We start from the raw sequence: 23,190 nt of genomic DNA on the forward strand, positions 1-23,190 counted from the left end.
GTCGTCAAGGTGTCAGAAACACGGATGTCTCCTTCTCGTTGTCAGTCAGGGAGGAGAGGTTTATCAGAGAAACGTGATTCATTTCAGGGGCCTTAGAAATGTGACATCTTCATAAACTTCACAGAATTTGATTTTGGATTTGAATGCCCTGAGTTCTCAAAAGTCCCCCTGAACCATCTCTTGTTAACTTAATGTATCCAGGTTTTACTCAGCGTCCTTTGAGAATACCACGGCATCTGAGACTATCTTGCCTTATACAAGAGTAATGTGTGCAATAATAAAATGTCCTGAGTCAATTTTGCAACTGTTTTACAAGTCACTGTGTAGTCAGACATTTCCTACCATCTTTGATTTGCAGACAGCAAAAAGCTTCCATTGTTCAGATTGATTTTTAATGGCAAGCCTCTTTCTTGTGTGCCAAAGTCCCTGACACAAAGGTGGGTTTGATGTCTATAAATCTCCCCAACCAGGCTTCATCACTCACTTCTCCCCAGCCTTTGGTATACCGCCTTCAAGAACAACATTCCTTCACTCCTCCTTGAAGCCATGAAACTCATCCCTGTCCGTGTTCCTCTGAGTCTCTCCCTAAGACGAGGAGGGGATGTGCTTTAGGGGTGGGGTGCGGCATGGTAGTGAATGTGGTTAGGAACATGAAAGGCAGTTTATTCTCACGGTTCAGTCACTGGCCCACCCTCCGGGCTCTTGGACTGGCCTACCTTGGCATGCAGACTCTGTGGTTTGTTGGAGAGGATATCTGCAGCTTCCCTGCAGCGGGTGGAAAGGTTCAGGATGGCAGCAGCTGCTGCTATGTGGGTGTCTTCACTACATTGACCGTAGCTATAAGAGTTGGCACGGCAAGGGCTCTGTGTGTGGGCGCCTGCACTAGGCAGTCGATTAGGAAATTTCCCTGGATTTGAAAAATGCTTTGCTGTTGAAGAGAGATTTGATTAGCAAATTGCATGTACGTGTTTTAGTCATTAAATAGATTTGTTTTAGAGATATAACTTCTTACATTAAAATATGTTAAGAATAAATTAAAACAGGATCCATTATCTATTGGTACGCTCAATGAAGGTTATTCAGATTGGTTTTCACAGAAGTTCACAGATCAGATGATGTGATGGCTGGGGAAGAATGTCTGTTCTCTTAATATTTTTTGTATTTCACTTCTTACGGTAAAAACCCTATAACTAATGTTATGGGGCAGGTGCACTGGCAGCATTTGTGGCAAAAATTATGGATTAAAATGACACTGGCAAAACCCCTCAGGGACTACAGAAGCTTAAGGCTTGTACATCTATTAACTGTGTATGTGTGGAGACCAGTTATCCCAGTAGAGGAAAAAAAAATGCACCCTTTCGACATTTGTTTTCACAGTAACAATTTATATTTAGACATAGAATTGCATTTTTATTATTTGATATGCAGGTTTGTTTTGTGCTTAAACCAGTAGAAGTTGTTCTTAATGTCCAACTAGATGAAACTAAATAAATGGCAGAGTCTTTTAATGAGCTAGCATTTTGCATATTTAGGTAGAGCATGATAAGTAAAGGACAGAGAAAATGTTCTCAGGGTGAGCAGAAAGGCAATTTAGTTATCAAGGCTGAGTTTCTGTTTTATGTTTCTGTTGTGGCATCAAGGTATTACTGAGAGAGAGAATTAACCATATTTCTCTTCACTCTGGGTGTTTGTAAACATCGCTCAAGGTTACGGGAGAAACACCCAAGATTTAAGTGGGATAATATAAAAGCGTTTAGTTATTTATTTTGCTGCAAATATTCTTTATTTGATCATTGTTTTTCATGAAGTAATTTAAAACATTTAAAACATTACCAAATGTTATTCCTACAATTATAAAAATGTAAAAATGTCACTGAACGTTTGCATTTTTAAACAATATTGGTATTATATGAGTATACAGAATGCTCTTAACTAACTTCGCTTGAATTAAACATATATGTATATGTGTATGTATATGTGTATATTTTACGTATATACATAATAGAAAACATTGTGCATGTGTGCGTATATAATTTTTTTCCCGAATCTAACAGGTTGTCGATGTTATGTAGGCTGAGCCTTATTTTTAGAAAGAATAGATAAAATATCTTTTGGAGTATAATGTACATGTTGTTAACGGGCCAACTCCTTTCAAGTATGCTTATCACTGCTAGGTTTTATATAACATTCTAGTTCTTTGAAAGAAGTGACCAACATCACAGAATGAAGCCCATATTATGTGTTTCTAAGAGCACTCAGTCTAGGTCCGGAGGTATGAGATCAAAGGGACTCCATGGATTTGCATGTTGTGAAGAATCCATGGTCTATGGAGGACCCAAATCGGGGAATTATTTCACTTCTTTCCTTATCATACCATAATGCAAGATTCATGCCTGGGTTTATCCCAATGTTCACTTTCTTACCTTTTCATTAGACTATTCAAGGACTCTAAAATACTTGAAGAAATGTGTTAGTAAAAACACCAAGTTGTGTATATTATAGCATCTTTGAGTTATGATCTTCTATATGGATGTGTTACCAGTACAGTATTAACACATTTTAAATGATTCTATATTAATTCTTCAATATGTGGATAAACATCTCCAGAGTCACACATATTGCACCTATTGTAAAATCTTGATTTCTAAACTGTGAGTTTTTTCTGAGACTTTTCACTTTTTCTCTCTCTGTCTAAATGCGTTTGCTGATTTAAATACTACTTTAAGTAGTATTTCAATATTTTAGCTGTTAAATTTCCATAATTTCAACATGAATCAAAATTACTGAATTGTGATGACTATTACAGTTTTCATTAATCCCAATCCTAGCTAAATGTGAATTAAATATTTCTTTAGAATTACAGTATTTCAATCCAGCAATGGCATGATATTTGGAGAATAACCCATTAACTATTCACCATATTCAGTGTAACTTCATGTAAAATCAGTAATACTGATCAACTTATCATTGTTTTCCTTATTTTACTTCACTGTACAATATATTTTCTCTTCTCCCCACAGTAAATAATGTATTCTATATTTGAGCACACCCCCAGCCCCAAAAACACATACAAAAGATGCATTTTTGGGAATAAGGATTAGAATTTGAGGCTTACATTCAGGAAATGGTGGTGTTTTTCGTCCTTGACTTGTTTGTATGAGGGGGCGTTTACCAAAAACCTGGGCATCGAAACTGGCATAATCGAATGGTACTTTTCCAAACTTCTCTTGTTCTTTTGACACCGTGGCTCTGGGAGAGGTGATGGCTTGTGATCGGAAATTGAATTCAATTTGTTTCACCAAGCTTGTCCTGAAGAAACAGGGGAGAGTTCAAAAGAACTATGGTGAGCATATTAGCATCAGAATTTAAAGCAGATCCGATGTGTCATGCTTGTCGGTACCCACAGAGACAGTGTACTATGGAAAAGACCTGTGGTCACAGTATGATAAAAATAGAGTGCTCTGTGCTGGGAGTGAAAGATGGGAGGCACCAAGGGCTCTGGATGGCTATGGCGAGGCTGCATGTCGTGGGTCCGAGTGTCCCATGGGTAAAAGAGGAATGTGCAATTTTGCATTTGTCTTATGCAGATGCAATGAGCAGCAAGTATTTAAAGTCTGTTAGCACCTTGAGCTCCACAGAGAAAAGTGCCATGTAACTATCATTAGGGCACTGACAAGGTGTGCACATTCTGCTTATTAGGACTGTTAATCTGACTGGTGGTGAAAAGTCAGTCACGTTTTAACTGGTGGGGAAATGGCATTGTAGTCAGTTCAGAAGAAGCAATGCTGAGCCTCACTCTCCTTCAGCAGAGCTGACAGGAGCCTGACACCTAACAGGAGCACCGCAGACACCAGAAACTTGACTTCTGAATTGTGAATTTCTTAGGCTTTTCACCTTTTTTCTAATTTTGTCTGAGTGTTTTTGTTGATGTAAATAATACTTCAATATTTTATCTGTTAAATTGTTATTTCAAAACGAATCAAAATTCTGTATTGTAATAGCTATCACATTTTTTCAAAAGAATTACCTTAATCCAAGCTGTGAGTTAAACATTCTCTTACAACTAGTGTATTTGGATTAAACAAGGGCATCATATTTGTGTAGCACCAATTCCAGCCAAGAAAAACACAAACATAGTCTAATGGTAAATGAACATAAACAAATACACCTTTTGGGATTTAGCAGTATCAAAAGAACATATATGTTTTTCTTTTGTTTTCCACCAAAACATGCCTGAATCATCAGAATGTCAAAATTTCAATGATTTTTCTTGGATTATGTAAGAAACATTTTAACTGCTACATAAAAATATTAATTAGTTGATCTTATTATTAGATATGTAACTTGGTTTATACCCCTAATATACGAGCATTCTAGTCTAAAACAAATTTGTTTTTTAAGAAATTAACAAAATAAAACTAAATGCCATTTCTATATTTGATAAATAACTTACGGAGAAACTAGAGGATATGGCCATATTAACCAAAAACCTTGTTGTTAAGATTTTTAATTGCTAGTTATTCAGTAATTCATGATCTTTGCTTGACATATGTTCACTCATCTGATTTTGACTCTTTTAATTAAATCTATAAGAGCAAATATTAAGGGAAGCCATATCTTGAAAATACTCCTAGTAACAATGTTGCATTTCAGTGTTTTAGTAACAGTGAAGATCTGGTCATCTGTTTTAATCCTGAAATCACTTTTCCTACCTATATGATTTATTATTAATAAATGTATAACTTCAGGGGCACCTGGGTGGTTAAGAGTCTGCCTTTGGCTCAGGTCACGATCCCAGGGTCCTGGGATCGAGCCTCACATCGGGCTCCCTGCTCTGCAGGAAGCCTGCTTCTCCCTCTCCCATTCCCCCCTGCTTGTGTTCCCTCTCTTGCTATGTCTCTCTCTGTCAAATAAATAAATAAAATCTTTAAAAAAAATAAATGTAGGGGCGCCTGGATGGCTCAGTTGGTTAAGCAACTGCCTTCGGCTCAGGTCATGATCCCGGAGTCCTGGGATCGAGTCCCACATCGGGCTCCCGGCTCAGCGGGGAGCCTGCTTCTCCTTCTGACCCTCTCCCCTCTCATGCTGTTTCTCTGTCTCTCTCTCTTTCTTCCAAATAAATAAATAAATAAAATCTTAAAAAATAAATAAATAAAAAATAAATAAAAAAAATAAAAAAAATAAATGTATAACTTCACATTGTGTCATCACATGTGGTTTATTATTTAAGTGTAAGTATTAGGTGTTCCAAACTGCTGGAGATTGTGAAGTACCTGGGGCAAACAGGAGATATTTCATTAATACTTATCAATTCATGGAATGAATTTTTGTCTTAAATTATCTGTATAGCTGGAACAGAGGAACAAATATATAACATCACATATTTTGGGTGGGTGTGAGCGACTTATGAAAGTATTATCTGCAGGCAGAAATGTTAATCAATCATCGGGAGAGCTTACCTGACTAGTGGGATGGGTTGTATTTAGTGACACAGAATTTTGATTAATGTATGTTATATACTTTATTTCCTTTAGATTCATCCACATTATGTTACCTTTACATACAGATTAATTTCATGTTAAACTTCTGGAGGGTCTAGCAGTTCATTTAAGTGAGAGTATGATTAACTAGACCAGCCTCTCAAATAGAAATCGGTAGTTGCGAACGAAGGTCGGGCCATAGTGAACTGGCATACGAGGAATGACGGACCCATTGAGGCACAGACAGACTACTAGGAATGCAAGGGAGGGTCATACCTGTGAACCTGGTCAGGACACTGCCCGGCTTTGGGAGACTCAAGCTGATTTTTGTCCTGGGACATTGCCAATTTTTCAGCTGCAGCAATTGGACAACCAGAAAGACTGTTAAAAAAAAAAATAAAAACGGACGATTTGGGTAAAAAAGATAAAGTAATTTGCTTTGGCATGTACCTCACAGCATACTTAGCACACATTAAATGTTAAGTCATATTAATAGTTCATTTAGCACCTTTCTCATGCTAATAGATCCCAAAAAGGTTTTGTAAACTACCGTGTCAACGTTTGCCCCCCATTTCCATCTCAAAAGTGATGAGTAATGAACTCATTTTTAAAATCGGAAAATTATGTAAGGGAATTATTCTGAAACTCCATAACATTTTAAGTAGAAATGCACCCACTCCAACTACAATGTGCCCAGCTATAGATGTTAGCATGATAATTCAATGATTTGTCTTAAGATATTTAGAAAAATGTTAGGGACTTAATTTTAAATCAGTTTAAAGTATAGAACATGAAGTTTTCTGGCAATATGCTTATGAGTCACATAGTATCTTGTGAGCACATAATAGATACACAGTATAAAGTACAAATAAAACAATAGGCATTTCCACCAAAAACATTTGCATACACACAATACATTTGTATATAAATGCACATATGTGTTTTAAGTGAGTAGCAATCTCAATGTAATGAATCTCAATGAGATGAAATGATGTTTACCTTCCTCCTGGCTTATAGTCAGAACCACAGTAGATCGAAGCCCTTTTGGTACCTTTTAATGCTTATTGGATGGGATCCAAGATAAACCCTACGCAACTCTTTTCAGTGTCAAAACGGCTATGGTAAAGTTCCAGAGCAAAAAAGAACATGTTCTATTTGTGTAACTATATGAATGTATAACTCTAGTCTTCAAATACAACATTTTTTGTTTGCATAACTGGCTGCTAAATGAAAATTTCTAGGAAAGTAAATTGTGTTTCTGTTTGTTTTTTACTCTGCACACATTGAGAATATTTCTTATCTATTTCAAGTGGTAACATATTTGATACTGATCCAGCGATTTTGATGACACATTGTTAGTTGCTTATTTTCTCGGTGGAAAGTTTCTCTCACTTCCCTTTGTAAGGTAAAAGTGTAGCATCTCATCACAATTACCTCCTGTGGGTGTTGCGGTTGCTGTTCACGTGCCCTCTTCCTGTGCATCCCGGGGTGGGACACTTGAGAACGTTTTCATGCATGGCAAGAACTAAGCACAAAATATCACAAAAAGAAAAGAATAGTATACCATGAATACATAACACACCGACAAACTGACTTCTCAACGTTGCATTCAAAAGAATTTGGTTATATAATCTGCCATTCTTCCTCCCATAGATGTTCGGGTTGAAATTAATGAGCACTTAAGAACTTCATAAATTAAATTCAGCAAGTTTGTTCAAGTTTTAGTTTCTCTAATAAACTTCATGTCATGGTTAACACTAGACTTAAATAAGACTATGCCGTTTCTATTTAACTTAAACTGAGAGGCTCATAACCTTCCTTTTACATTTATGTGCTTTCCTTGGAAGAATGGATGGAGAACATTATTTGTCAAGTAGTTCCTTTTATCTTTTCCCCACAGTGTGAACTTCTGAATATAGTCTTCTTTATTTTCTAAGAGATATTACTTTGAATCTTGTCCATTGCTCCCCACTACCCACCCCACTACCACTCAGTTATTGGTGAAAGAGCATGGTTAAGTGAACAACCAGGTAATCACTTTGAGGAACTGCTAATCTACTGGGACAGTGCTGAACAGATTAGACTCACTGATCTGTAAAACTGTGCTTTCAAGAAGGGTGATGCTGAGGCATTCATACCACCATGGTTTGTATGAACCAAAGGTGTTCCAATATGTAGGTTAAAATAGTAGAGGATGTAGCACATCGATACTTCAAAACTTAGAAGGCAGCCCTTTCCTTCTCCTCCAGTTTCCTAGCTCACAGCAGGGCAAAGCAAACCAATGTTTGCTCTTGCCCAAGGCCCTCTGCTACTGCAGGATGCCCTGGGGAGACATGGCAGGCAACACAAGTTCCTACAAGGAACGGGGAGACAGGGAGTAAGGAGGACAGTGGTGATGTGATGCACTTTTTTTTTTTTTTTTTAAGAAGACTCCAGGCCCAGTGTGGAGCCCAGCTCGTGGCGTGAACTCACAACCTTGAGATCAAGACCTGAGCTGGGAGATCAACAGTCAGATGCTTAACCAACTGAGCCACCCAGGAGTCCCTGGGATGCAGTTCTTATATTTAGATGATGCACTGAGGCTAAGACTGCTGCTGGGCTTAAGGCAGCCACACTCTGGGTGAGAAAGGACTATGCAGTCCACGGTGTATTAACCATGACTTTTATTTTCTGCACTCTGATATTTTGTCATCTGGGGCCTTGCAAACCCTGGAGAGACCTGCCTTTCAAAGGTAAACCAACCAATTGTCAGCCCACACCCAGCTGCCTCCTTTATTAGACTCACACTCTCCACCTGCCAGGTATCAGACACCAACAGAGAACCCCTAAGCTTTGGAGCCTACTGAAAGAAGTTAAACTAGCCAGTCCTCAGCCTGCTTACTCTGCTCCTTCCCACAGAAACCATGTTTCCCCCCGCCCCCGCCCTGGCCCCTGATGACCTGGTGCCCCCCCCTGTGTGGCCCTGCCTGGCGTGGCACATCCCCTTCTCTCAGGAACTGTAACAAATTTTCTTCTCAATGTTGGCTGTCTCCTGATCTACTGTCTTAATTGAACCCCCAAGTTTTCTATTAATACACTGACTTTAAACACCGAGCTAGATGGAAATTGTCTTGACACAGAAAGGAAACTTTCTATTTCCATTCCAAATTCCACATTGGAGGAGAAAGAGGATAAGATCATGATGCTGTGGCGCATATAAGAAGAAGCCCACTGGTTTTAGGGATAAGTTGTACTCACTTTCCAGGGGAACCCGCACTTTGTGGGGGCACCCCGAAAGGCTGCGGTGGTGGGGGTAGAGTCCTGTCACATGTCCGGTGCCATCGCACCCGGGGATAGGGCACTTGGTCTCCCTCTTTTCGGGCCTCGGTGAATCTACAGAGAAATTAAATCAAGAAATTCATTTGGCTCTTCTTCTTTCCCTCCCCATTCACTAGAGTGGCCTTGCAAGGTGACATTCTCACTTCGCTCAGTTTTTTACAGCATAAACATTCTTCTCACATTGCCTTGAATAAGACCCTCAACTAAGACCTGTGGAAGCATAAAAAATGTTTTCAATTTTCTTGGTTTTCTAAGCAAAGGCTGACACAGGGCAAGGGAGTGTTAAAATACAGAGATGGTTTTAAGTTGTCATGTCACATATTGTAGTTAGAGTCTCATTATGAAAAATGAACCCTACGCCAGAGGCAGAGGATGCACAAGCTCCCGAAAAGGAAAAAAAAAAAATTGAGAAAGAAGAAGAATGTATTTAAACCAAACCTATCTCTTATTGAAAGGGTCTCAAGAAAGCCAGATTCAAAATGATAAAACAAAGAAGCCACCATATCCAAGAAAGGCTGCTCTCGTCTTGTCCCTGCGGGTCCCTGGCCTCCCATGGCCCTAAGGTTCCAGGGCCAAGTGGCTACTCCCACATGTGTGCAGAGCCCGCTCTGGCCAGAGTTAGGAAGGGAGTCAACGATGCCATTGTGTGCTATGGCCACGCAATTGGCAGTGCTGCAGAGGGCCCAGATCCCCAAACCCCGATGCTTTGCCTCTTTGGATCTGTACAGAGCCCCTATGGAGAAGCAGCATTCATTTTACTCTGAATGCAAAAACTGAAAACCCAGGCGATAGGAAGATGGCCCGGCAAGGAAATGTTCCAGGAGGTATGGGAATACAGAGTGGGGACGGCCTTGAGTGGTCTGTGCCGCCAAGAACTTTGGGGTGCGGGAGGTGCCACGGGGTGGAGAGAAGGGGCACCTTGTAACACCGCTTGTCAGGTTACCATGGGGCATCGGCCTAGAGGGGGAGGGCGGAAGACAAGCTGGGGTTTTAATCTTCTGGTGCACACTTTGCTGAGGCTTAGATGAAAAGCTATATAAATATGTAAAATAAATGAGGATTATCATGAATATTGGTGGGGTTAGAGCTAACAGAGAAGAGGCCTTCTGTAGACATTTTCATATTCGTGATCCAGATAGTAAGTACATAAACTTAAAACAGAAATGCCTCCTTGGAGGCCAGATCACCCCCCTAACCTGTGCCTGGAATGATGTACCAATCACTGGGGCAAGCTTGTCACTCAGCATTGCCGGAACCAGCATCACAACGGGCACGGGGGCCTCAGAGAAAGGACCAGTGTGGACTGGAGGCTGGCCGCAGGCTTCTCAGAACACGAAGTATCACGAATAATGAATCCACTTGATGCTGAGAGCGAAAATAAATAATCTGTGTGATCCTGCCTTAGGAAAGCTGCTGGTGGTGGACTAGGGGGCAGAGTCCTGCCGTGTGAGGATGTGGAGGGCCCATATGCTCCTGCTCCAAGCGTGGAACCGAGAGCAGAGCAATGTCGCGGGATGCGACAGCCGTCTCCGGGGTGGAATATTGCGATGAGCAGAAGTGCTTCTGTGATACCACACCACCCCAGTTGTTGGATGATAAACGGTCCTGGGCAGATGGGCACAGCAGGTTGTATGTAATGCAATTATTTGGGGGCATGCTTTCAGTACAGGAGGAGGAGCCAAGGATCCTTCAAGTTAGGCACACACTGCCTGGGAGGGAAGGTCAGCAGAGAGAAAACTGGTAATCGAAAGAGAGAAATGAACAGCCCAAAGACAAGGATGCCTTGAGTAGCAGACATTTATGTTTCATGAGAGACAGGACTTAAATGCCATGGTATTGGGACTGTTCTCTGTCTTTTGCAAGAAAGAAAGAGGCATATTAAGAGTTTTGACATGTTCTATGATTTTATGGCTATATATTTTACTTAATTCAAAAATGTTGCCAAATTTGGAGTTGTTTTAGGCCTATAATATCTGTAGACGGAGAGTCGAAAATCCTTGAAGTGTGATTCAAGTGACATTAGGGGGGTTGACACCATGTACGAGAGGGAATTAGAAACGAGGAGAAGCAAGGTGGATTTTGATGCCCTTCCTCCCTTGGACCTGGTCCAGTTGAGGCCACATTTCTAAACCACATTGAAAGGTTTGGCGCCGCGCATTTCCCCTCCTTGCCACATTATTTGTCTATAGGAAGCCAGAGAGGGTGTGGGAGATAAGGCAGGGCTGGCACCTGACCAGGTGTGGTCCTCTGACAGTCTGCAAGCTTCCTCTGCTGGGCGAGACAGATGCCATGAAATGCTCTGTGGGGCAGAACCTGTTTGCATGATAAGAAGCCAGAGCTTGAGCTCTCAGGTGACTCTCAGGCCTGGCTCTTCCTCTCCTTTAATTTTCTTTGCTGAATGCTGCATAATGAGGGTGACCTTATCCTCTGGTGACCTTACACGCCTGTATGCCTGGGACTGTCTTATTCGCACCTGATAATACCCTGCGGTTGTTCATAGCACTCCCCTTGGCTCTGAAAAGTGTCTTAGGCTGTACAATAAGTTCTATGGTGACTCCACATGCACTTTGACCTAAAGTCTCACTAAATGCTTAGTAGCAACAAGATAGTCAAACTTTTTTTTTTTTTTAGAATTGCTGACTCATATGAAGTCTTGGGTAAAACGATATTTTAAAATGCTAGTGCTCTCTCCTTTAACAGCAGGGTCGCATACCCGAGGTATAAGGAAATTAGGATGGTATTGTGGAGAGCATGAATTGTCAGTACAAGTATTGACCTAGGAGCATGGAATGCACACCAGAGAAAGAAGCCATTGGCTCCCACATCCGGGGCAAGGAACAGGAGGGCGAATACCTAATTTGGACTCTGCAAGTATCCTCTAGATGAAGCCTATAATTCCCGTGCATTATGGGCTTTACCTCTTTTTGCCTGTTTCATACTAGTCTGGTCTGGATCTTCTTGCATAGACTTTGAATACCAAAAGGCAGGACCATGCCTCACCCAATAGGATATACTGTTAAGTTAGCCAGCCTCATTCATAACTCTCTAAATCTTATATCACCCATGTTTACAAACACAGATTCTACTGCCTTGTTGGTTTTTGAAAACAAAAATTTTTAAGTTTTATAAAAATGACCAAAGGATTGTTAAATATTTTAAGGTATGGCACAAATAATTAAAGATTCTCCAAACACTGAATTTCACTGGCTGGAAGGTATCATCAACTGTAACATGGAACATCATTTTGTGTGTTAGCAAGAAAGAAAAAAATTATTGAAAATTAAATTATGGCATACCCTTCTGATTTCAGAGATGTTAAAATGGGAAAACTGTGTATCTTAGAATGAACGAAATATAGTAGATGGCAAATTATGACGTTTTGGGATTTGAAGTCAATTTTATCTTTTTTTTTTTTGGTTTTGTAGTCCATAAAAAAAAACAAACAAACATGCATACAGGCAAGTTTAGCAAGTTGCATATTAGTAGAGTGCACAGAGTTCATAGTGGGTCCTGTCCCAAACCACACACTGCTCATTGATATTCTGTCTCGATCTCAACCCTGGCAGTGTGTTTGCATATTATCTTGCTCCTCACTACATGACATTTTATTCTTTGTTTTGTTTTCTCAGCTCTGAGCTGCAAGACAATAATTGACAAGATTGTAGGTGAGTACTAAAATAGACGCAACATGACAAAATATACAGTTCATTTCTGCATAAATCTCAGCAAGGAGATCATCCAAACCATAACTAACATATTATTCTTGTAAGCTCCCTGGGGCCACGATCTTGATTTTCTTTAAGATATTTCTAATTCGGGGCACCTGGGTGGCTCAGTCGTTAAGCGTCTGCCTTCGGCTCAGGTCATGGTCCCAGGGTCCTGGGATTGAGCCTCGCATCGGGCTCCCTGCTCCGCGGGAAGCCTGCTTCTCCCTCTCCCACTCCCCCTGCTTGTGTTCCCTCTCTCGCTGTGTCTCTCTCTGTCAAATAAATAAAAATCTTAAAAAAAAAAAAGATATTTCTAATTCTATGGTTCTTAGATTTTAAGGTACGCAAGAATCATCTGAAAAACACGCTTAAAAAAATGCAAGTTCTGGAGCAGTAAGTCTGATAGGATCCTGGAAATACCCATCTTAAACAGGCCTTCTAGGCACTTGAGAACCACCATTTGGGAATTATCACCAGGCCCATCTGGTGTAAGACTCAGCGTGGGGGGGGTGGAGTAGCATTATGGGGGACGGGACACAATTTCGCTAAAGTTGAGGAACAGTTTTAAGGCCTCCTCCAAGCACATTTATTTTTCTCTTTCATGTTTGGACCAGATATTTGTGGCCCTGAGTTAGAGAACTGGTAAAAGCATAGGCTTATAAAGGCATTAACATCCAGTTTTATCCTGCCTGACTTGCCAGTAGCTCGACATTATTTTAAAGCTCCAAAGGAGTCAGCTGATCCCAGAAAGAAAGTGGGAAAGAAAAATTAAATTTCTGGAATTGATCTGATTAATAAAATGATTTAAAATCCAAAAAGTACTAATGTACCTCTAACATGTCCAATATAGTACTGTACAAGTACTATATATTTTTTAAAAGCTGTCAAATTAAGAGAAAAAGAGGCAATGATTCTTTTTTTGTGTGTAAAAACATTGCAAAACTGACAAAGCTTGATTTGAGAACAACCTAGAGAGCAGAGAGAGAGAGAGAAAAAAGAAATAGTTTGTTTTATAATATGAATTGGTTTTTAAAGTGCATCAAGTTGTCAAAAGCTATCTGGAAGTGGTAATCAAATCTTACTAAATTTTCTTCCAACCCTCAAAGCAATTTTATTCCTAAAATAAATGCAAAAAAAAAATGTGCCTTACGTTTATTGTTAAAGATTTGTCTTCCACCCATGTCAATAACTTTGGTTTGCCTCCTTTCCCCAGCAAGGTGCTCCAGTAGAAACCTGTCCAACTCTTTGTAGGTGTTGTGGAAAACACAACCTCGCTCAGCCTGGAGAGCAATTGCCTGCTCCAGCAAACTCAAGTTCCCCTTCGCCTTCTCCAGGTCAACAGACTCTTCTGTCATGGCTGCCAGACACTCGTTATCTTCTTCCTCCATCCCAGCGAATGAGGGCTGGGCTTTGCTGTCCCGCGGTTCCATGTGAGCAGTCTGTGGGTCTCTCCTTTCTGTTTCAGAATCACACATGTTTTCACAAGAGATGAACTTGTCACCTTCAGTTTTTATTTCAGGAACTTCCAATAGGTCTTTTCTATTATCCACTAAAATATACTTTGGGACCCTGTGTGGTTTGGTTTCTTCTGAGAAGTTGGAGCTACTGTCCCAACCATTCTCCACACTTTCAGAGTTACTCTCACTGTCCTCTGAGGAGCAGAACCGAAGCTGGGAATCATCGATTTTTTCTTTTCCATCATCAGAATGAATCATAAAGCACTCATCAGCTTCATCACTCTCTGCTTTTAGAGACTGGATGCCACTGTCATTTAAATTCTCACTTATGGTCTGAACAGAAACATTTTTTTCAAATTTCCCCAAGTGCATTAAAGATTTGACCACGAGCTCCTGATAGCAGCCATATCTGTCTTCCTTCCCATCGGAGTTGTCTTGTGCAGTCGAATGAAGGTTCTCATCCATAGGTTTTATCGCGATTTCTTCTATGGAAAAAGAAAGCCGATATTTAAAAAACAACAGCAAAAGATATTTTAAGAAAATTGCACCAATATGTAGACGAGAGATAGATTTATATATATTTACACAGTAAGTACAATATGCGAATATGTGGGCTCTATCAATTTTCTAAACACCGAAGAGAAAAATATATATGAATGAATATGAAACAAAACAAAACAGACCTTAATATTCTGAGAATTGCATTTAAAGAAGTGAGCTAGTAGAATTTTCAGCATATTAAGAGCTAATTGTTTCCAGGATACTGAAATAGATACTTAACAATAACAGTGCTGAATGTGAAATTGTTGTTATTGCACCTCTTATATTTGCAAATCCTAGCCAACCAAAAGGAAATCAAATATGCATAATACTACTCATTATAAAGGAAACATTCATCAGATTTCTCTGTTAGCATGGCAATGTATTTTCAAACTTTTTTTTTTTTTGATGTAGTGTTCCATGATTCATTGTTTGCGTATAACACCCAGTGCTCCATTCAGTACGTGCCCTCTTTAATACCCATCACCAGGCTAACACATCCCCCACCCCCCTCCCCTCTAGAACCCTCAGCTTGTTTTTCAGAGTCCATAGTCTCTCATGGTTCGTCTCCTCCTCCGATTTCCCCCCCTTCATTTTTCCCTTCCTGCTATCTTTTTTTTAACTTGTAATATATTGTTTGGTTTATGTTCACTACCTCCACAGTTTCTCAAACATACTTCCAGATTTTATGGAATGTTAGCTAAAAGATAAAATACATCCACATACAGATGATAACTAAAAGAGTTCTAAAGCTTTCAAGGCTTCCTGTTGACTTTCAGAACTGTCACACCGAAATTCCATGCCAAGGGAAATACAAGTAAATGGGAGAATTAGCATGATCAAATATCTTTTTTAAAAAGGATTATTTATTTATTTATTTATTTGAGAGAGAGAGAGAAAGAGAGAGACTGAAAGAGAGAGAGATTGAGAGCAGAGGGAGAGAATTTCCAGCAGACTCTGTGCTGAGCACAGGGCCCACCACAAGGCTCGATCTCACAACCCTGAGATCATGACCTGCGCTGAAATCAGAAAGTTGGAAGCTTAACCGACTGAGCCACCCAGGCTCTCCAGCATGATCAAATATGTAAAATAGTGACACATTTTCTGGCCTGGTACTTGCATGCATTTGTGTAAGAAGGCAATGAGACGAGAGGTGGAGATGGTTGGAGTATGTAGAACATTAACTAATAGTTTTCAGTAGTGGGCTGACTGGAGTCTTAACAGTCAAAGAGCCTTGGGACTAAGAACAGGTCTCCACATGCCAGTCTGTCCAGGACAGTCCACTGGATCTGTCCCAGTCTAGTTGTCAGTGTTATCCGCTTCACTCTTGGAGTGGTCCAGCTGCAGTGACAGTATGTGTGTGTGTATAGTCATATGTATATGTATATATGTATATATATACATGTATATGCATATATATACACACATGTATGTGTGTGTGTATGTGTGTGTGTATATATATATATATAATGATAGCCTACTCAAGCCTGTCCCAATGCAAACACACCAATTAAGGGTGCAATTCAGGGTGCAGATCTGCTAGTGACCCAGCAGCCCTGGTTTAGCAAGCACAGTGGTCTGGGGAGCATGACACCCAGCATACATGTGGCTTAACCAACTGAGCCACCCAGGCGCCCCCCAGCATACATGTGGCTGTGAAAAGCTCCAGACAACCCAGGAATGGTCCCCTTATATTCACTAAGACAAAAAAAAAAGAAGAAGAAGAAGAAGAAAAAAAGAAGCAGGACCATTTCTGCGTCTCTGAAGGCAAAGTGGGGGATGGGCAACACAAAATAATAAGCCCCCTTAAAGACTGTGAAAGACACCAAGTATGTTAATAAACATCTTTGGAGGGAAGAAAAGGACAGCCATCCTGTGTGATAGCTGCAGGAGAGGGTGTCTGTGCAGGAGACAATGTGCCTTTTTTGGTCTCATTTAATTTTTTATAAACATTGTCTCTGACAAGGACACTCAAAAATACATCTCCATCATCTTCCTTTCTGGCAATTATCTCCCTAAATCAACACTGGGCTGCCAGGATCAAGTAAATATTGCCATAGTAACTAAAAGCATTTTTGGATGAAGGGAAGAATTTAGTCACAACACTAGCCCCTTTAAATAATGCTGATTATAGGGTGCAGTCTTTTGTTGGGATCTATTCAACATAAACTGAAAAATTTAACATTTTACTTCCTAGAAAAGAGGCTGGATAAACAAGCACATCATATGTGATAGGATGGTCTATTCCCTTCGGAATTCATATCAGAGGAATTCCAGGTTTAAATAATATATTAAACATAGTCTAAAATGCAAATGAAGTTTTTCTCAATATCATGGTTGGCTATTAGGAGAAAGTGTAAAGGGTTATGATAATTTTAAAGTATTATGAACTACAGAAAACAAATAAAAAGCATTTTCAGTGAATATGCTCAATTCATTGAACTATTCTCTCACTCCACTTAACTACCCACATGTGTACAATAATGATTTATAGACATTATACCTAATTATGCATATTTGGGCTGTGTTAGAGTGCTAACAAAAGCTCTAGAAAGCAACAATTACCTCTGTTGCTTAGCTACATAGTTTAAAATATTCCTATTAAGTGCAGATCACCAGAGAGGCGGGAGTGACAAAAACGCACATGTGCACGACAATGCGTTTCACTGTGCTGCTGCCAACTGCTAGCATTTTGGGTCATTTCCAGTTTACATAATTGTTTGGTTCAACTGTTTGTTATATGCTAAAAGAAAATATTTATTAATTATTCTTCAGAAAGAGAGGAGTCCTGCCGATAGAGGTGCTACGTGCATTGTACGCGGTGGTTTCCAGGGATGTTCCGCAAATCTGCAAACCAACTTTTCATAATACACATGCCTCTCTGGCTTTCGCTGTCATTAGAAGAAAAAAAAAAAGTCGAGTTAGCTTTTGAACCTGACAGATCCGTGATGAGGTTCTTGTTTCTCTTAGCTTTGTAATGGGCTGCCTACGTGTTTACACTAGTGTGTTTTTCTTTTCATGGGTGGCCTGGTGGTTCATTTTGTACCTTGGTCATGGAAACAACTAACCTCGTTTTGCTTCTGGGCTTGCATGCTCAAGTCCGTGCAACCCCCAAAGGCATCCTTGACCTTTCTGAACCCTGTGTCCTCATTTACACAGTGAGGCACGCTGTGGAGTTGACGCGGGAGCCCACGCAAAGCAGATGCCACACAGCAGGTGTTCAGTAAATGACGTCTGTCTTCTCCCTTCCCCAGATACAAGTTCAGAGGATAGTAATGGCAGGCGATACATGGGACCCTCCACATAAATGGGGTGGGGCTTGTGTTCTGTTTAGAATAAGTCGTGAAACTGATCCCTGAGAGAGGGCACAGTCCACAGTGTGAAGGAGGCTCGGCCAGTTTACCACCCGGGCCACACATGCTATAGAACTGCTCATCGACTGCCTTCAGAAACTGGAGCTTCAACGCACAGTGCACAACGTGGAGGGGAAACCGCAGCGGGTTTGAGGTCCAGAGACTGGGGCCGAACTGCTGGCCCAGCACCACCTGCCTGTGTGACCTTGGGGCAGGCCTGTGTTTCCTGAATCCTGGGTCCTCATCTTTTAAATGAGGATGATCCAGTGACATCCTAGGACAATAAACTGTTATGTTCCTGGCATGGTGTTCAGTTCTTTATTGCATTTAATCTTTACAGTAATGACAAGAAAGGGACTTTCTGCTCCATTTTACAGAAGGGAAATGATTTTCTAAGGGGCCAGGGGCTTGCTCAAGATCACACAGCTAGCCAGTAGTGGCGGGGGTGGGGGTGGGGGGCTGACACAGGGTCATCCCTCTGCAACAAGCTACCCCAAATCCCATAGCCCAGGTAGGTCATATGTCTCGACTAATGTTTACATCCTAAGCAACCCTTAGGAGAAACTGTTCAGAATACTAATAGTCCATTACTTTCCCAAGTTTGGGTACTTTCAAGGGTAAATTTATAGGAAGATACTAAAATACAATTGTCAGCTGACTTTCAATCAAAAAACAGTGACTCCTAAATTATAAATAAAATATGTAAAAATGAATCAACAGCAATAACAAGACAAAAATTAACAAGTAACCATGCCTCAGCTTTCTCAGTAAAAAAGTGTAGGACAGAAAATTCCTCGGGCACACTCCCCGGGTCGGGGGCGGGGGGGGGGGACATTCAGAGGGTTGGATGTTTACCTAGCACACCCCTTTCTCCTCCTGAAAGGATTTCAAAGTGTGAGGCAGGAGGAGGGGCCGGAGCTGGGTGACAACTTCTGTGACATGGAGTAAAAAAAAAATAAATGTTTTTGCCTGATATGAAAAAGTTCACATTTGTTTATTTGCTTGAAACCAAATCTCTACTCCAAGGGGTCTGGTAATCCTAGAAAGCATATGCTAATGATTCTCACATTATGCGTCAGCGGTTCTGTCCCAAAACAACTTTAAAAATTACTCTGAAAATCACAAATTTGGAGTTTGACTCCTTTAATATAACTGGATTTTATTATAATTGGATTTTAGTTCTGTTTCTGGAACTATCAAAGTTACTTGTATAGATAAATTAGTTTTCCAGGTCTCTTGAATATGTAAATCTCTCTGGGAATAAAAGCCCTAGAAAACTGAATTTATCTTTCAAAGTTCTAAAATCAGAGTGGTTTATCCCTTATTTGCATTGTGTTGAGAGTTAAGATTTGTTAAAATGATCATCTCAGCTCCTAGAGCTCCTAGAATTGTGATAGATTTCCCTGAGTCATGAATGTGAGCTTAGAAACTGAGGAGGGACTCCACACACGTGGCTAATCTCACTTCTAGGTTACCCTTTTTTTCCTAGTCTGCATTGGGAAACCTCCTGGTAGTTGTCCTACCTCCTGGTAGTACTTTGCAAGCTCGTCTTCTGTTTGCCCCAGTGAAGGTGTATCTGTACGGTTTTGTCCACATTCTCTTCTATCACCATTAATGCCTACCTGCTGCTCTTTGAAAGACAGCCAGCTGAGGGTATGAGACATCGTTTGCCATTAAATGGATTCAAGCTCAGGACCTTAGCCTTCCTAAGCACTGTCCCCTTCATCATCTGGACCACCTGCTGAAGGCATAATTGGGCACACTCCTGCAAGGTAAAGACCTCGGGGTACCCGGAGTAAATGAGACGACAGGTGAAAAACCCGTATTATGAGTTAGGCACTAACTCAGTTCTCTTTCCTTTTGGGGGGAGTGGTGGGTAACTTGCTCAGAGGACTGAAGACAACTTAGTCTTTCAACTGGGGATAGGATCATCTGTGACTTGTCATTTCTGGAAATGTGACTTTGTGATTGGATGTTATATAACACTGCTCTATCTACTTTCGGAAGGTAGTCAGAGCACGGGAGGATTGGATTATGGAGCACGGTTAGCTGGGAAATAATTACTTTGCTTATCCTTCAATTGTGTCCTAATTATCTTCTTTTCAACACCTACAAGTTGCATTACCTTAAGCATTAAATCTCTTTGGTCTTCAATGATCTCATCTGTAAAATTGGGACCATAATCATGCATATCTCATGTCATTGTAGGTGGATTAAGTGATATATAATTTATGCACCTGGAATATATTAAGAATTCAAAAATAATGGCCACCACCACTATAACGTCAGCATATTCATTATTAGTAGTGTTTCCGGTGCTAAATATAAAAATGGAAAACATTTGTGAACCTGCAAATAGATATCCATCAGTGCTTATAACTGAATGTTTCACTGAGTACATTTTGACAGAATATTTTCTTGGTGGATATTAAGCATCCATGATGATCACACAACTAACATAAAAGGCAGGAAGTCAGTGGGCAGATACAGTCCTTGTCCTCATGGCACTTACAAGAAAGGGTTGGTGTAAAAGATGCCCATTTAAAAAAATACTCGGTGAATTAATGTCAACTAGATGAATTATACCTCAAGTCTAACCACATCGATTCAAGGACCTTCCCTAATACTAGATTCAACCTACAATTTTCATAAATCAACAAAAACTGACCAACTCAAAGAAACAAAATGAGTCAAGGATGATTATAATTTACAGATGAGCGATGAGGCTTTAAGCCATATGCTAAATACAGAGAAGCCAGGACATTTGCTTAAACACTGTCAAATCAGCATACAACTTTGTTTTCACTACAGAATCTCAAACTACTTGCAAGCCAAGATTACTGAAGATCTGATGGTTGTGCCCTGACATTTGTGTTCAGTTGGTCAGTATGCTTTTACATCTTTTCCAGTAATCACTCTCATTATTACTGTAATTCTGTCTATAATCGATATTTATGATCTAAGAGCCCTTTGCCTTTGGTTTGTATAATACATACTTCTTTTCAAATAACATCATATTTAGTATATTTTGATTCCTTAAAAAGTCACATTCAGAAAAAATGTATTTCATAGACTATATGTACACCTCATTTCATTTTCTAATCACTCAAGCTTTTGATTTCCATTTATTTTTTTCATAAATTTTTGAGATATTTTGCATGTCTTTCAATTTCAGCCTCAAGCACAAAGTGGTTGGTGATGGTCCAACTCCTGGAGGCACTGTGACTACCATGAACCTAATAGGAGTAACTGTGAACTGGGGAGAAACACATCCTAAAATTTCAAAATAGTAACTATCTATCACTTAGCATGCAAACAGCATTTGGTGAGTGAGTGAAGAATTGAATTCATGAAATATAATGTGTGCCTAAAGGTAACTGAAAATTATTTCAGAACTAATGGGCACAGTGATACATTTTCTATAACACATTATTTTCCTAATGAAGGATCTAGGCTGTCAACTTTTGGTCCCTTCTGCTAAGTCCGTTGCTGTAAGTATTTATTTTAAAAATGGTGAAAAGATTAAGGTCACAAGTCACCTGCATTAGTCTGTGTTGTTAATACCTATTATATTTGGGGGTGGAAATTATATTCTGTATGTTTATAAAACAACAAAGTAAATGCTTTATTTATATATGTCATATCTTAGATACCTTAAGCTTAACTATGTCCTTTTATTTTCAAGGGTTCTTTCAGGGATAGACATCTGTCCTGTTAAGGAGTCAAGGTGCTCTTTAAGGCTTAGTAGGTTTTATTTTCCTCAAAAAGAGGCAGTCTCCAATTCTGTGCTTTTGAAAATGGACTCAGGCAAGAACTCTCTCTGACTTCTATTTAGACTCTCCGCCGTTACTGATAAAAAATCAGCTCTCAGTAAATGGATGCTGAGTGAAATAAATGTTTGGTTTTGCTTTCAAATGGGAATTTGCTTCTATAGTCACACAGACTATATGTTCTACATCAGTTAAGACAGGCTTTGGAGCCAGGGAGGAGATAAAGTCTGGGCTGTTCCCGCTTGCCTACCTGTGGCAGTGCGATCGCTGGCTTCCTGGAGGCCATCTTCCTCTTCCACCTCAGTCCTGTCATCACATTCTTCTCTGCAATCCAGGTTTGGGCTGTAGTGTCGGGGCTTCATTAGCAGGGATTTTCTCTTGTTGACTGGGACGCCCAAAGCCTGCTCTGCAGCTTTCCTCTTCTTCGCCATGGAGCAATCATATGCAGCGCTGTAGTGATTGAGGCAAATTGAGAACATGGAGAAAGACTTTACTGCTACTTGCCATTTGATTCCCATGAAGTATAACCCAAAGCCTGTGGAACCTGGGACTAAGGGTTTAGGGTTAGTTGTTGGCACTAATGAAAACAGCCTGTCCATTGAATCTACTAACTGTGTGGATTCTATTTTACTGCTTATCAGAAGAGTTTAAAAAAAAAAAATCATCTTTAATCTTGAGTAAGCATATGTTAATCTGTGCTTTGCTTGGCACTACATTAAATATCCAGGGAGGGATGAAACAAGATTTGCACTGGTTTGCTAATCCTAAGAAACAGCTAATGTGAAAAATATACCACCAGACACAAAAAAACGTGTCCAGTATGGATAAATCACAAGGCTTTTCAAATAGTTGTTTGCTACCCAAATTGCTTATCTCTGCCGCAGTTACGCACCAAACTTGAGATGCCACATCCCAAGCTTTGACCTGAAAGAGAAAAGCATAAAAGGAGGGGCAAGCTAGGAACATCCCGTCAACCCATCTCCAGTCACACACACACACACACACACACACACACACACACACACACACATTAAAAAAAAAAAAAGGTGAAAAGATGTTACCTGGCATTCTGCCTTCTGATTCTCACCCATTTGGCACACAGAACAAACAAATAAAAGGAGGAGAAATAAGATTGGATTTCACAAAAATGGACAACAGTTTATCTTTACTCCTGTCCTCATGATTTTATTTGGAAATGCTCCTGAGGGCGGCCCTTTCAAAACAGATTTCCTACATATAGCTCACTCAGAATTAATGCAGATCACTCTATGTGCTGAAGTTAAGACATTCTTTTGGCAAGATCCAGAAAGACCAGAGGGTTTAGCCCACAGTGAGTCTTTGAGAGATATTTATTAAATGCCCTTTGAAGAAAAATGCAAGAGATTTAGAAGCAAAGATCCAGAATAGAGAATCTTAGACTGAGAGTATTTGAGATATTACTTACTCCATCACAAAAAAATGATTGAATACTCAATAATATTATCAAATAAACAAAAGTCTTAAATTGTTCTCTCAAGAATATCAATGCAAAGATGGTGGCCCATTCATAAAATATGATTATAGTT

At 40.0% G+C, this 23,190-nt stretch overlaps 1 protein-coding gene across 1 annotated transcript in view; it reads right to left on the minus strand.

The window, feature by feature from the left end:
• The window catches only part of ST18 (ST18 C2H2C-type zinc finger transcription factor), a 68,088-nt gene extending 46,023 nt beyond the window's left edge, over window positions 1-22,065 (minus strand). The window contains 7 exon segments of the mRNA XM_021688426.1: window positions 717-928; window positions 3,116-3,309; window positions 5,757-5,861; window positions 6,915-7,005; window positions 8,718-8,852; window positions 13,656-14,447; window positions 21,876-22,065. Of these exon segments, the coding sequence (XP_021544101.1) occupies window positions 717-928; window positions 3,116-3,309; window positions 5,757-5,861; window positions 6,915-7,005; window positions 8,718-8,852; window positions 13,656-14,447; window positions 21,876-22,056 (1,710 nt within the window). The 5' untranslated portion in view covers window positions 22,057-22,065.
• Between the last annotated feature and the right edge of the window lie 1,125 nt (window positions 22,066-23,190).

Source organism: Neomonachus schauinslandi, chromosome 4 (assembly GCF_002201575.2).
Source record: "Neomonachus schauinslandi chromosome 4, ASM220157v2, whole genome shotgun sequence".
Taxonomy (NCBI): domain Eukaryota; kingdom Metazoa; phylum Chordata; class Mammalia; order Carnivora; family Phocidae; genus Neomonachus; species Neomonachus schauinslandi.